The 16,427-nt window shown below is 41.2% G+C and overlaps 1 protein-coding gene across 1 annotated transcript; it reads left to right on the forward strand.

The window, feature by feature from the left end:
• Positions 1–916: 916 nt before the first annotated feature.
• Positions 917–7,908, forward strand: LOC120558560. The gene is made up of 4 exons (XM_039799609.1): positions 917–1,570; positions 7,028–7,306; positions 7,458–7,538; positions 7,664–7,908. The coding sequence occupies exons 1-3, from the start codon at positions 1,109–1,111 to the stop codon at positions 7,500–7,502; spliced, it is 786 nt and encodes a 261-aa protein (XP_039655543.1). The 5' UTR covers positions 917–1,108; the 3' UTR covers positions 7,503–7,538; positions 7,664–7,908.
• The last annotated feature ends 8,519 nt before the right edge of the window (positions 7,909–16,427 follow it).

Genomic DNA, 16,427 nt, shown 5'->3' on the forward strand with positions numbered 1-16,427 from the left:
CCATGCTTTTATCTTCAGTAGACTTGACTACTGTAACGGTGTCTTTACAGGTCTCCCTAAAAAATCAATCAGACAGCTGCAGCTGATTCAGAACGCTGCTGCTCGAGTCCTCACTAAAACCAGGAAAGTGGATCACATCACTCCAGTACTGAAGTCTTTACACTGGCTTCCAGTGCCTCAAAGAATTGATTTCAAAATACTTTTACTGGTTTATAAATCACTAAACGGTTTAGGGCCAAAATACATTTCTGATCTGCTACTACACTATGACCCACCCAGACCTCTCAGGTGGTCTGGGACAGGTCTACTTGTTGTCCCCAGAGTCAGAACTAAACAGGGGGAAGCAGCGTTCAGTTTTTATGCTCCACATATCTGGAACAAACTCCCAGAAACATGCAAGTCCGCTGCAACTCTGTTCTTTTAAATCTAAGCTAAAGACCTATCTTTTTGATGTTGCTTTTCCTTAAATAATCTATTTTATTAACTTTAATTTCTTATACTGCACTGTAACTTTTATTCTTATACTGCACTATCAATTTTATTCTTGTTTTAATTTGTTTATTAATGTTTTAAAATTGTTTTAAATTGTTTTCTAACTGCTCTTTAATGTTTTATGTAAAGCACTTTGAATTGCCCTGTTGCTGAAATGTGCTATACAAATAAAGCTGCCTTGCCTTGCCTACATACAAGATAAACTTAGGTTTCGGCCAACAATGGTCGAAAAATTTTTTTTTTCCGACTTGTGTTTCAGGGCTTCCGTAGCCTTGTTTTATTCATTTTTTTATATACTTTATCTCTATTTAAAAAATGCTAAAGAGCCACAATCACTCCCCAAATGTGAGTTGTGTTGCAGTTGTGTTCACAGAGGTAAAAGATCAGAGACAGAAGCAGGAAATACTAGCACAAGAAACAAAAGGTTCCCATGCCTTCAAATGAAAACCTGAAGGAAAGAAAGAAAAAACACTCAACATTTAAAATCTTACTCGAGGACTTGCAGATCTAATACCATGTAGCGGCTGTCTTGCATAAACAGGAAAAGCATGGTTTCATGTTAGTATATCTAGAGATAGCAAGCAAACCCTGAGCAGATTCAGACTTTGCAGCAAAGATGAAGAACATCCTGCCAAAGTTCGCTCTCAATAAAATCAGCATCTACGTCGCAGTGATTGTGATTTTTATTCACAATGTTGTGCTCAACCAAGATTTGGAGTGCTCGTGCAAAGGACAAGCTCTTCACTGCAATTTCTACATGATTTTACCATCGTGTATTATATTTGTTTTACAACTCTGGATGGACCAAACATTGCTGAAAGCCTTGAAGTATATGTGTGTCAATACAAATGACTGCAAGAAAGAACATTGCAAACTGTTCTGCAATTTAGTTTATCACATTGTCAAGGCTGTGTTTGTTGGTCTGCTGTGGGTTACCTCTGTTTTCATCGATGGAGACTGGTATGTTTGCTGTCAGAATGATCATTCTGAACAACAGGCACAGTTAGCCTGCAAAAACAAAAACAGCCTCACAGCTGAGGAAAAGGCGATCATTGCTGAACTGAAAAACCATTCAATGGTGAGTTTGTTTTGCTTTCTACACATCATGTCAGTCGGTAATTGTAATTTATTTTATTCATCATGAGATCCTGAGTTTATTATCTTGTGTTCTTTGGATGATTCTTTTAAGTTAGTGTGATCATATAAAGCAGCTAAAGTGAGGCAGAAACTTTCCAATGTTTCTGTTTTTAAGTCCCATTACATAGGTAGGGTTGCTGCATTGATTTGCTGCTCCATTCAGAGAGACTGAGGGGAAATTACACAAAGTTGAAGTTATTTTAAAACCCTCAAAGATTCAGGGCTTTAGAGGAAACATTAAGGACTGGAGACCCAGAAGCTCCACCCGTGATCCAAGACCAGGGGTCTCACTTATAAACCTGGCGTACGCACAAAAAGGGGCTGAAAATGTGCGTACGCCACTTCCCACGCAAAGGTTGTGATTTATAAAAAACAAACTTGACGGGAGAATGTGCGGTCCTCCACGCAAACTCTGACCCGTGCGTACGCACATTTTGGAGACAAAATAGGAATTGGCGATGCAGATGTTGATGTGGTGAACTGAAGTCAGACTGCAGAAAGTAAATGGGAATAACAATTACTCGTAATATTTTTTAGTATTGATGCCTCACGCACATTTTTTCACTCCATATCATCCACATTACCATGAAGATGAAATCCAGCAGTGTTATTTGTACTGAGTGAAACTTGTTCCATAAACACCTCCAACTCAAATCTTAAATGAAAATGTATTCTTAATATTTAATCAGCGCTGTCTCGGCATCACAAAGTCTACTACGGAGCGCGGGAGGAGGAGATGGCCCGACTGCATGGAATACAGGATAGCATCAAATACCCTAGCATTAGATAACTGCAAAACACAGTGTTAATAACTAAATATCTGTCTTTAAAACTGTGCATCATCAAATGTCAAAGTCTGAAAATACAGCCGTTAAGCTCTCGTGCAATCGTTACCCTTAATGTCCTCGTTATCAGTCCGAACTTTAATACTGTTTGTGAAAAAACCTGCATGAAAAAAGTGTATTTGCCTATTACACGTTATTTCGTCTTCAAATTGTATCTCGGGGTGGAGGATACCACTAGTTGATGCTGTGATGGCAAGGTGTTAACAATCACAAATAGTTGTAAACATATAAATACTGTGGTGAACCCGTGTGTAATGCTGCATGATGGCCCTGCTGGCCCTGCAGGAGGACTACGCTAATGGAAGAATCCAGAGAGAAAGAGACTTCAGGGACCATGACGATGACTGGCTCATATGCCGATTTAAATTCCCTAATATAGCTGTAACAGTAATATAGCTGCGCTCTTGGATCTATGTACTGAATTGGGTCCAGTAGAGAGGGCAACGCGCCGGAACCATGCCATCCCGGTCCAAATACAGGTCCTCGCCACTATGGGGGAAACCGGCTGTTTCCAGAGGGAAATGTCAGACTTTTTAAATAAATATTATGTATAATCTTCAACTTAATCACTAAGGCTTGTTTGGATATAATATATAGTTCTGTTAAATCTTAATATATATGTCTGGTATATCGAAGCTGTCCTCGAGTGCCATAATGCCTGGGTTTTGGACGTATTATTAATACATGTAGTTAAAGACCATGGTTCCATACACTGTGCAAGAACAGGCCGAAACTATAACTCAATTTGCAGCAATTCAAAAACTTTTTTTGCTTTTTCTCTGCCAGTCATCATGATTCGGTCTAACAACTGCCAGGGTCATTCATATACTGATCAGCATTCACAAGGTGCTTCACGCTGACTATTTATTTATTTATTACTATTTACTATTTATTATTATTATTATTATTATTTATTTTGGGCTTTTGGACATACTTATAGTAAGGATCCTACGCACAGTGTGGCGAATTTCCGTCAGTATTGGCATACGGACGAAACATAGGAGGTGCGTACGCACAGAAATATTCTGATTCATAATACCATGCACTTGCACGTCATACGCTGGTTTCCCTTCATAAATCACAATCTACTCTAAATGTGGGCTTCATGTCTCGCCCACAGTTGCCCTTACATAGTCAGTGTAATTCCCCCAAATTAACATTCATCCATGCCGACATCATGGGCAGAGAGGAAAACAAAACAAAGGACTTTCACTCAATGTCAAGTTGTAGTTCTTATTAAAGAGGAATACATGTTTTGGAGGGCACAGTGTGGGCATTGGTAAAAAAAAACTGTAGAGTGACATGTTGCAGATGCAGTTCTGCCCCAGAAAATAAAAATAAATGGTCCAATATTAAAGTTGATACAAAAGAAAAAGGGTCTAGCACTTGTAAAGAAATTTTCATATATGCAGTACAGGCCAAAAGTTTGGACACACCTTCTCATTCAATGTGTTTCTTTATTTTCATGACTATTTACATTGTAGATTCTCACTGAAGGCATCAAAACTATGAATGAACACTTGGAATTATGTACTTAACAAAAAAGTGTGAAATAACTGAAAACATGTCTTATATTCTAGTTTCTTCAAAGTAGCCACCCTTTGCTCTGATTACTGCTTTGCACACTCTTGGCATTCTCTTGATGAGCTTCAAGAGGTACCCTGAAATGGTTTTCCAACAGTCTTGAAGAAGTTCCCAGAAATGCTTAGCACTTGTTGGCCCTTTTGCCTTCACTCTGCGGTCCAGCTCACCCCAAACCATCTTGATTGGGTTCAGGTCCGGTGACTGGAGGCCAGGTCATCTGGCGCAGCACTCCATCACTCTCCTTCTTGGTCAAATAGCCCTTACACAGCCTGGAGGTGTGTTTGGGGTCATTGTCCTGTTGAAAAATAAATGATGGTCCAACTAAACGCAAACCGGATGGGATGGCTGCAGGATGCTGTGGTAGCCATGCTGGTTCAGTATGCCTTCAATTTTGAATAAATCTCCAACAGTGTCACCAGCAAAGCACCCCCACACCATTACACCTCCTCCTCCATGCTTCACGGTGGGAACCAGCCACGGAGAATCCATCCGTTCACCTTTTCTGCGTCGCACAAAGACACGGCGCTTGGAACCAAATATCTCAAATTTGGACTCATCAGACCAAAGCACAGATTTCCACTGGTCTAATGTCCATTCCTGGTGTTTCTTGGCCCAAACAAATCTCTTCTGCTTCTTGCCTCTCCTTAGCAGTGGTTTCCTAGCAGCTACTTGACCATGAAGGCCTGATTCGTGCAGTCTCCTCTTAACAGTTGTTCTAGAGATGTGTCTGCTGCTAGAACTCTGTGTGGCATTCATCTGGTCTCTAATCTAAGCTGGTGATTGGTTCTTGCCATAATATGAATTCTAACAGTTGTCCAATAGGGCTGTCGGCTGTGTATCAACCTGACTTCTGCACAACACAACTGATGGTCCCAACCCCATTAATAAGGAAATAATTCCACTAATTAACCCTGACAAGGCACACCTGTGAAGTGAAAACCATTTCAGGTGACTACCTCATGAAGCTCATTGAGAGAACACCAAGGGTTTGCAGAGTTATCAAAAAAAGCAAAGGGTGGCTACTTTGAGGAATCTAAAATATAAGACATGTTTTCAGTTATTTCACACTTTTTTGTTAAGTACATAATTCCATATGTGTTCATTCATAGTTTTGATGCCTTCAGTGAGAATCTACAATGTAAGTAGTCATGAAAATAAAGAAAACGCATTGAATGAGAAGGTGTGTCCAAACTTTTGGCCTGTACTGTAGATGTGCTCTTTTATTGCTAAAGTAGGAAGTTAAGTTAAATATAATATGCTCATTGCAGAGTTGCACGTACACTATGAGAAAGATGGTTACAGTTATCAGAGGGAGCACACTTATGTCTCACTCACACATGCGTCTTTTCAGTCCCTCAAGGATTTCACAGCCTTTTTTTGAGATTGTTGCGGCCCAAAATGCCCGATGTTGCGGGAGCTTTTGTAAAAACTTGCTGCAGTTTGTTGCAATGAAGTTGCGGGAGTCAGAGAAAGCGATTTGTTTTGTATAGTTCTTTAAAAATAACAACGAAACTTGTTTTGTGGAGAATAAAATTACTCTGGGCTGAGTTTTCCTAGTAACCAAAAAGGCTCAGGATGCTGCAAATGCTGGTATACAGTAATATGAAAATGGCTGGTGGATTTAAAAATAATAATTTATTGTATTAATCAAATTTGAACATATGTGTCTTGTTGATCTTTACATTGTTAGTTAATTTCCTATCCTGGCCTGGGACACCCATTCATACAGTTTGATAAAGTACTTATTGGACTTTAACTTATCATTGCACTTACAATAACGAGCGTAGCTGTCCTCAATTTAGGTCATTGTGTCGTCTCATATCCGTTTTTTCCTGCAACCGCCATGTGTGTCTTTGTGTGTGTGCGCGTCAGTCGCGGGGGGGACAACAGCCCCGCCCGCTTCAGAGAGCCGACAGTACTGAAACAGCAGCCGCTGACTTTATAGTGAAAAACCGTTACAGCTTACATTGATGTTAAAATGTATACAGGTTGGCAGGATGGTCTGAAATGTTTTGCAGATGTTCGAGTCACACGTGTCTAGTCAGAAACAAGGAAATTAATTTGGCCACGTACGTGGGACGTCAACTCGTTCTCACTTCCACCCTGTCATTGGCTCTCAGAGTCGCATACTGATACAAAGTCTGGCACATGGGACTGCTAGGATTGGTTGAAGTAAAAAAAAAAGTTGCATGATTGGTCAAAATTTCGGTCGCACAAAAGTAACGGTGAGTGGTTGAATTTGTGTGAATTGGCGCGATCGCGACATCGCGAAATCCTGCGTCATCAAGCACGGCATGCCTTTTATACCCATCAATTTGATTTTATCTTAAAAGCTGATGGAATTATTAGGTGTAGGAATTAATCTATTAAACAAATAGTTCTGCGCAAGAGCATGTAATTAATTGTATACTTTATTTCTATTGCACCTGGTTAAAACATGCTTCAGACCTACAATAAAAACAAAAATAAAACAAGCTAAAGCCATAAAAATAAACTATACATGATGATCATATTAAAACCATGTGTTCCGCCTCACGGACAATAGCTTAGTTAATTCTTCATATTATTGATGAAAGGCATTATTTTGATGTATTTTACGCAATGGGCGTTTAATGTGTTTCACCATCTGCCGTTTCTCATTTCACTCATTTCTGTGCGTACGCCGGGGTCAGAGTGTCTGTGGAGGAATGCATATTTTCCCATCAAGTTTGCATTTTATAAATGCCAATTCTTGTGTAGAGCGCAGCGTACGCCTTCTTTTGAACGCCACGTTTAAAAATGAGACGCCAGAACTAATCACGATGGAGTCTATATGAGAAGCTCTTATTATGAATCTGGTAAATAGTTTATAAAGGTCTTTCAGAGAAAACTCTTGATATTGAAGTTCCAGAATAGGGTTTTATTGCAACTACGGCTGTTTCTCAGCTTCCGTGGTGATAATATAACCATCTTTGTTACTTTTTTTTCAGCTTATCGGCATGTCTCTGCTCCTTTGTACCCTGTTCCTGGCTGCCTTTATATCAGCAGTTGTACGGATGACATTCAGAAATATTCTGTACTATGAAGTGATTTTGGATAAGGAGGAAAATGTGCTGAAAGGCATTTTGACAAAAAAAGCAAAAGAACAGTTGACTGACGCAGTCAAGTTGAAAATGGATGAACCCGAGTGGCACAAATGTTATGATGTTGCTAAAGAACTGATTGGACATCCCACTGCACCTACACTTCCTGAAGCAGCCAAAACCCAGGTAAAGAACCAACATCTGTTAACTCTGTGTCTTGTCTTTCTTTATCATTTTATCTTGATTATAGCAGCTTTATGAGTCCACCACTTTATTCTGTTCAGTTCTTTTGGATGGATTGTAATGAAATGTGGTTCAACATTTATGTTCCCCTCAGGATCCAGAGGTCAGAGGATCAGAGTCCAGACGTATATCCATTTAACCGTCACCAAACTGTGGTCTGTGTAACCCTTCTCAGGTCAGTTTTCCACATAAACTGGCCAGATTTATAGATTTTATTGTATAATTATTATTCCAAATTCCAGTAAAAACAATTTCCACTACTTCAACTACCCCCAAACAAATGGTGTTTTCTTCAAACAGAGGGATCCTCTTTCGAGGGGAAGAGAAAGGAGGATAATCCAGATCCAGGAAATGTGCAAAGAAAGCAGGAGGGGAATAAGTGTTGACTATCAGAATATTATTAGTACTATTAGTGGCCTGAATTCATGGTTATCTTTTTATGGCATAACTTTCTTTCTATTGATTATTTTATATTTTATTTTACTTATTTTCTTGTGTAACTTCTTGCTTAATGCTGTATAATGTTTACATTGATTTTTATGATTCTTCATCTGTCATTCTATTTGTGTGGTTAACCAATTTGTAACTTTGTTTTGAAAAGTGCTATACGAATAAAGTTTATTATTTCCTGAAACTTTAACTCAATTCAAAAAAATAAAACTAATTATTCAGCATTTTGTCAAAAACACAACAAAGCCATATTTTCTCTTCTCAAACTGAGTCTTTCCACCAAAACGAACTTCAGCTTTCTCAGTCAACGTAGCACACACTGAGGAAGTTATTACTTCAATTGACTACGTTTACCATCATCACTGCTAAAAAAAATCCCCAAATATTTGCTATGAGGGGCTCTATACTGACATTAAGGGCCCTATCTTCCACCCTGCGCAATTGCCTTTGTACACCGACGCATGTATCGTTCCTATTTTGCAACCGACGCACAGCGGACTTTTCCCTCCACAGACGCATGTCGGCAAATTAGGGAATGTATTTGCGCTCCCGGGGGCGATTCAGCGAAAAGAGGAGGCGTGTTCCAGCGCAAACGTTCCCTGATGCTATTTTGCAGTTTCAGAAAACAATTCCACCACAGACCAGGAAAAACCTGGTCTAAAGTCAGTGGTGCTAGTCTAAAGTCAGTGGTGCTAGTCTAAAGTCAGTGGTGCTAGTCTAAAGTCAGTGGTGCTAGTCTAAAGTCAGTGGTGCGCTAGTCTAAAGTCAGTGTTGCTAGTCTAAAGTCAGTGGTGCTAGTCTAAAGTCAGTGGTGCTAGTCTAAAGTCAGTGGTGCTAGTCTAAAGTCAGTGGTGCTAGTCTAAAGTCAGTGGTGCTAGTCTAAAGTCAGTGGTGCTAGTCTAAAGTCAGTGGCGCTAGTCTAAAGTCAGTGGTGCTAGTCTAAAGTCAGTGGTGCTAGTCTAAAGTCAGTGGTGCTAGTCTAAAGTCAGTGGTGCTAGTCTAAAGTCAGTGGTGCTAGTCTAAAGTCAGTGGTGCTAGTCTAAAGTCAGTGGTCCTCGTCTAAAGTCAGTGGTGTTACTATTATACTGTTACTATTACTATTACTATTTGTGTGCAGCCCGTCCCAGAAATGCTTGTTACTAATCCTAGCTTCTGGGGAGTTTACTCCCCGGGTCCTTATGCTTTTTTTTCCCCAGCATATTACCTTGGAGTACGTTGGCACCAAGATCCTGGTTGCAGCTGTCGCCGTGGTCCTGCTGCACTCCCTGCTGAGCTCAGCGATGCCCTGCAATGTCATGCTGCGTCCTGCTGAACCCTGCAGCTTCCCGCTACATCCAGTCACTGTTCCATTATTAATGTGACTACTATCGCCACTGTTCATCACACCCCAACCGGCTCGCGAACGCCTCCCCACAGAGCCTGGGTCTGTCCGAGGTTTCTTCCCAAGAGGGAGTTTTTCCTCGCCACTGTCGCACTGCTTGCTCTTGAGGGAATTACTGGAATTGTTGGAATTGTTGGGGCTTTGTAAATTATAGAGTGTGGTCTAGACCTACTCTATCTGTAAAGTGTCTCGAGATAACTTATGTTATGATTTGATAATATAAATAAAATTGAATTGAATTGAATTGAAAAATTGGTGCTAGTCTAAAGTCAGTGGAGCTAGTCTAAAGTCAGTGGAGCTAGTCTAAAGTCAGTGGTCCTAGTCTAAAGTCAGTGGTCCTAGTCTAAAGTCAGTGGTGCTAGTCTAAAGTCAGTGGTGCTAGTCTAAAGTCAGTGTTGCTAGTCTAAAGTCAGTGGTGCTAGTCTAAAGTCAGTGGCGCTAGTCTAAAGTCAGTAGCGCGTTATTCAGATGCTATTTTAGGGGCGCATGCTTGGCCATAATGTAGCGTGTGCAACGCATACATGTGTTACAAAAACAAACGCACGCAGCAGTTCCCATTTTTGCAAACCATACATAATTACAAGGAAAGATATTACTGAAAATGCGCTTCAGGTGTTTGGATAGATCAGGAGGAACTTTACAGTACAGTCCTCAAAAAGTCCCAGCATTCTTTGTGGCTTGTTGTGTTTTACACAACATTTCCATGAATCATGGATGTGTTGATGACATAAATGAGGAAATATTAGAGGACTTAAGGAGACGTGATGTTGAACTACGGTGGGATCTGGTCCGGGAGTAATTATGTGCTCCTGATGGAGCGGGTGGACGGAGATGGAGTGGGGGGGAGGAGGAAGGGGCACAACAGGAACAGGTGGTGCGTTTGGAGGCCCACGCTCCATGGCTGCAGCAATCCTCTCCAGACTTGAGGAGATGCGCCCGAGTGTCCGCAGCAACATCGCCACCCGGACAAGACGGGCATTTATTACTTTGCCGCCTCCCGGACAGCTCCCGCTGGCGTGCGCCAGGCAAATCCGCCATCATAATAGCAATCTGCCACGGAACAAGTGCACCTGCTCTTAAAAGGAATGTGAGATGACGCTCTGATTGGTTATTTTCACGTTACGCCCACAGCACACCTACCTACCCACTACTACGCAAGACTCATTTATCCCGCCGGTATCATAGCAACAGCGGCCGAGATCCGCCCACAAAGCTACTTGCGTTTTGCGTTTCATACTTGCGTTTCAGATCGTTAAAATAAGGCCCTAAAGCTCCCATATTCTGCTCATTTTCAGGTTCATATTTGTATTTTAAGGTTGTACCAGAATAGGTTTACATGGTTTCATTTTCCAAAAAAACATATTTTTGTTGTACTGTACATTCAGAAACCCGTATCTCACTCAAAACAGCATGGAAGGATTTTTTTTCAAAGTTTGCATGCGTGTGGAAGCACCAGAGACCCTAAATCCAAGAAAAAGTGTTTTTTTCATAATATGGGCACTTTAAGAGGAAAATCTGACTCACGTTGTTGATCCTCAAGATTCCTTTAGTGCCGTGAAATGTAAAGTAAGTATGTAATACATTTCATAGATTCAATTCAATTAAATTTTATTTAAAGTATCAAATCATAACAAGAGTTATCTCGAGACACTTTACAGATAGAGTAGGTCTAGACCACACTCTATAATTTACAAAGCCCCAACAATTCCAACAATTACAGTAATTCCCTCAAGAGCAAGCAGTGCGACAGTGGTGAGGAAAAACTCCCTGTTAGGAAGAAACCTGGGACAGACCCAGGCTCTTGGTAGGAGGTGTCTGACGGGCCGGTTGGGGATGTGATGAGACGTAAAGCAGATGTTTGGTCTGATTACACCAACAGGCCGGTACCTGTGCACACATAGCACGCTACAGAGCTGGAGGAGCTGGCACCTTTAGAATAAAAAGTATTCACCTCACAGTGCTGGCATGAAACTACCACAAGCTTGTGTGGTTTCTCTTTCTCAGGCCACCTATTTCCTTCTTGAGCTGCGTTTACTTATTAACCGTAATCCTGTTTGCTCACTGCGGCTGCTCACCTTCATGTCTTATACTTCTTTTAAAAAAAAAAAAAAAAAATATTGAAGTTTTCATGAAATATATTTTGTGGGAATCATTTTTCATGCATTGATGTGAAAAATGATCTGTGCATTAATTTTCCCTATAAAACGACAAATAGCCTATTTTGGTAAAAGTATCAGCCTATTAATAAATACTGTTGACAAATACAACTGGCTCATTTCAAGCCACTATTAACACATAGATGTCTATACTAGAAAATCGGGACAGTAGCGGAGCTTGTGGACGGTACCTAAGGAGACGTTGTGCTGGTGAGAGACTATGATGGGCTTATTTTTGTTTAGTTTGTTATTTATAACCATTGTTTATGTTTGTTTTATTGTAGTTTTGTATACTGTTTAAAAAATGTATAATCTTTTTTTAATAAAGGTACTTTTATTGTCACATACACATACCTGTAGCAAAATTCAGTCTCTGTATTTAACCCATCCCCGAAGGGAGAAGTGGGCAGCCTGGGGACTAACTCCAGATCTGAACCTTGATCAAGGGCACTGACTGGAGAACCTAGTACATGTTTTTGATGGTGGGAGAAACCCAGAGGAAACCCACGCAAACATGGGGAGAACATGCAAACTCCACACAGAAAGGCCCGGAACGACAACCCAGAACCTTCTTGCTGTGAGGCCACAGTGCTAACCATTGGGCCACAATGCTGCATCACTTTAGCCTGGCATCCAGTCACATGGTTTGATTTGTTCTAACTAACATTTATTTGGTTGTTTAATTGATTGTTTCCTGTAACCGTTGTGAAACGTCCCACAAACTCTTGTATGTTGTTTGTGGTTTTGCCCACTAACGCAACATTTGTGTGAAACAAGAAATTATTTGGTGTCATGTTGGTATATCCAGAGGTTACATGCGGCGGCTCACAGCAGATTCATACTTTGCAGCAAAAATGAAGAACACTTTCACAGTTGCACAATTGCACCTGTAACACCACAACATTACACCGACATTAATAATTTAAATCACAATGACTGTGACAAATAAGATGACTTGGTTGAGCGGTGTCACATGATGAAGGCAGCTTCAGTTGGTCTGCTGTGGTTTGGCTTTTTGTTAATTGAGGGACAATGGTACGCTTGCTGTGTGAGTAATGAACGCTGCGATTCCTACAGTATAGACCACATGTCAAACTCAAGGCACGCGGGCCAAATCCGGCCCCTTGCAGATTTACATCCGCCCCTTATATCAATTTGGGTTCACAATAAATTTTGGCCCGCCTAGTTGTGCGCCAAACCAAAAACACAGGAAGGTGTTTTTTAGACTGCAATTAACTGACATTCAAAGCAGAATTTGGCAGATTTGCCGACTCTGAGAATCATAATTTCCCCCAGAAGTAGCAGCAGAGAGTTTTCATTTTCAGGCTGGTTGAAATGTATCATTGTTTTTCTTGATTTGCTAAATTCTACGATGGCCAAGGAACTCTTTTGATGACCTTTGTAGGGCTTCATGTCAACACAAATGTGACAAAAAGCGTACAAAAATGTCGGCAAAAGCAACAAATTTACAAAAAGGTGACAAATGTCTGAGAAAGCCCCCCCCCCCAAAAAAAAGACCAAAATGTTAAAAAAAAGTGACATGCAGTAACAAAAAGCACGTGAATAAACTCTCCATGTCTGGCCCTTGGTGTGATTCTCTTTTTCCAGTGTGGCCCTCTGGGAAAATGAGTTTGACACCCCTGGTATAGACGAACGGGAATATTCAAGGGTGAGTTTTTCTTGTTTTCTTTACGTCAGTCTGTGTTTTTCTGTATTTTACTGTGGTCTTCTATCAGTGTATTTTCTACACACAGTATCTTAACGGAGGCAGAGAACAGAGAACAGCTGTGGTCTTAATGATTTCTGCAGGGTTCAACTATAAGGGTTGTCTGATGGCCGGGGTCAAGTAAAACGCCACATCGGGAAAGTACTTTTACCCTCATGTTGTCCTCTAAAAATTAAAATGTACCCTTTTTAGACCCTTTTTTTCAACAATTTGTTTTTTTAATACTTTTATTGCAATTCTTCCACTTAATTAACAATCCATTACCGTACAAATTAGTACCATTTTCATATCCTTTTTGGATATATATGTGCATATCTATGTAGTCCACCCAGTGGTCATCGGCCTGTCTCTACTCCTTGGTATCGTTGTGGCTGTGTTAATGTCATCATTGGATTGAAAACGGAACTCAGCCTAGAGTTCCGTTTTCATTGGTCATGGTTTGGCCCGCCCCCTATGCTTTAGCCATGCCCCTTTTCGCAACTAATGAACTGTATGACATAGAGTCTTGTATGAGGCGTAATTAAACACAGCAGAGAGTTTCCTTTTCATTTGTGACGATTTGTAGTGTCTGAGTGTCGCGCAAATGCACATCCACAAGGAGCGGCGTCGGTAACCCCGACGTGCAAGGAGGTGCGAGGGCCCATCCAACGCTGCTTGTTTAGTTTGTGTTCCAGAAACACACTACTCACATTACTGTGTTTACCAGTTGGTTTGTGTTTCAGTAACTACTCACACTACTGGGTTTACCAGTTAGTTTGTGTTCCAGTAACTACTCACACTACTGGGTTTACCAGTTAGTTTGTGTTCCAGTAACTACTCACACTACTGGGTTTACCAGTTAGTTTGTGTTCCAGTAACTACTCACACTACTGGGTTTACCAGTTAGTTTGTGTTCCAGTAACTACTCACACTACTGGGTTTACGCACGCCCGCCGATAGGGGGGGACAAACGGGTCTGTTGTCCCGGGCCCACAGTAGGGGGGGGGGCCCAGAACTGGGCCCTCATTAAATTATGGAATAATTGAAAAACATTTTTTTAAATAGGCCTATTTGTGGAAAAAAATATGTAATATTTGAGTTACATAAAAGCTTTTTATTTGTTTTCTTCCTAATTGTCCTTGAAATAGTGGTCAAGAACCCCCCCACCCCCAACACAAAAATGGTTTGGCCCCTTATCAAAAGTTGATGTTGTTTTCAGTAGATTTGAAGTTCAGTACGCTGAAAATGTCCGGTCAGCACAAGTCCGGTGCTCAGAAAAGGAAGGAAAAGAGAAGAAGAAAATAGAGGCCGTAGAGATTTTCTAAACAAATATTTTTAAAAAAAGGTGGTGACGGTGAAGCTGGAACTGTCAACGTAAGAGCAAGGTAAGAAACACACAGCCGCGACGTTTCGAGCCATGTAACGTAAGCTAACAGGCCAGCTCTCATGTTAACGTCCATTAGCTCGTATAAAAGCCTGAGACAACACGTTCTCTTTTACAGAAAGAGTTGAGTTTGGTAGCTCCGTCAGAGAGGATGAGACAGAGAGGAGAGAGATCCAGCTGCTGTCAGGTGACAGAGAGAGTGATGCGGGAGGGGCCCGCTGCCCCGCAACGGAGGGACAGAGTCAGGCTACCGGTGAGAGAGAAGAGAGAGAGAGAGAGAGAGAGAGAGAGAGAGAGAGAGAGATGCGGGAGGGGCCCGCTGCCCTGTCGGAGAGTCTGAGCAGGATGGATCAGAGACTGATCACATTAATTTCAGTGAGAGATGTGAGGAGAGGAGAGGAAGTTCAGATTAGAGGAAGAGCATAGGAGAGGAAGAGCATAGGAGAGGAAGAGCATAGGAGAGGAGCAGGAGAGGAAGAGGAGAGGAGAGGACCAGGAGAGGAAGAGCAGAGGAGAGGTACAGGAGATGAACAGGAGAGGAGAGGAACAGGAGAGGAAGAGCAGGGGAGAGGAAGAGCAAGGAAAAAGGAGAGATCTGGGCGCGGGGGGCCCATCTAAGCTTATCTCGTCCCGGGCCCAGGCAAGACTGTCAGCTGGCCTGGGTTTACCAGTTAGTTTGTGTTCCAGTAACTACTCACACTACTGGGTTTACCAGTTAGTTTGTGTTCCAGTAACTACTCACACTACTGGGTTTACCAGTTAGTTTGTGTTCCAGTAACTACTCACACTACTGGGTTTACCAGTTAGTTTGTGTTCCAGTAACTACTCACACTACTGGGTTTACCAGTTAGTTTGTGTCCCAGTAACTACTCACACTACTGGGTTTACCAGTTAGTTTGTGTTCCTGTAACTACTCACACTACTGGATTTACCAGTTAGTTTGTGTTCCAGTAACTACTCACACTACTGGGTTTACCAGTTAGTTAGTGTCCCAGTAACTACTCACACTACTGGGTTTACCAGTTAGTTTGTGTTCCAGTAACTACTCACACTACTGAGTTTACCAGTTAGTTTGTGTTCCTGTAACTACTCAGACTACTGGATTTACCAGTTAGTTTGTGTTCCAGTAACTACTCACACTACTGCCCCCAGAGTCAGCTGTGCTCATCCTGGACGGGTGAGCCTCTTTTTTTTAACTGATGAGGCTGTCACCAATTCCACCTTTTTGTTTTGTACAACATTTTTTATGGCTACCATAATAATAAAAAATATATCGTTTTGAATATACATAAATCATGAATAAAAATAAAAAGGGTGTTTGTTCTTAATTTTATTAAAATAAATGTAAATGGAAAGGACAGCCTTTTTTGAAGATTTCACTCTGCAGCAAAGCGTTGCCTGCCGCTCTACTAATGGAGAGCTTGCATTTATGCTCCTTGTAGCCTGTGTTAAAACCGAGGCTGAGAGACAGTAAAACAAACTAAAATAAAAATCTAACTTTAATACTCGTGATTAAGATGCTTAATGATTGCCAAGGCCTACATTATTCTCCCAGTTTTTATTTTTTATCGCAATTTTGTCCATGTGTAACGGGGGTGTACTCTCTCTCTCTTGTGTTGTGTTGTGTTACAGATGAATCCATCACTCTTCGTTGGCTATCACAGCTGTTTATTCTGGTAAACAGCAGAAAAGTGTCTCACAACCACATTCGTCACAATAAAGAGCTCCAGTTAGCATGAAACAGGCTACGGCAGACTGGTGAACATTATTAAACATGATGTTAACAAAATAACAGTGTGGAATCACAAAAGTAGACAAGTGTACCTGGTAAACAGCAGAATAGTGTCTCACAATCACATTTGTCACCATAAAGAGCTCCAGTTAGCTAAAATGAAAACAGAAATGATCAGTTTACTGTTGCCACGGTTGTATCATAAAAGTCAGGTTATCAAGCTAGGCTAACCAGACTAGCAAACTAGCGCAACGTG

The sequence above is a fragment of the Perca fluviatilis genome, chromosome 5 (genome assembly GCF_010015445.1).
Source record: "Perca fluviatilis chromosome 5, GENO_Pfluv_1.0, whole genome shotgun sequence".
NCBI classification, from domain to species: domain Eukaryota; kingdom Metazoa; phylum Chordata; class Actinopteri; order Perciformes; family Percidae; genus Perca; species Perca fluviatilis.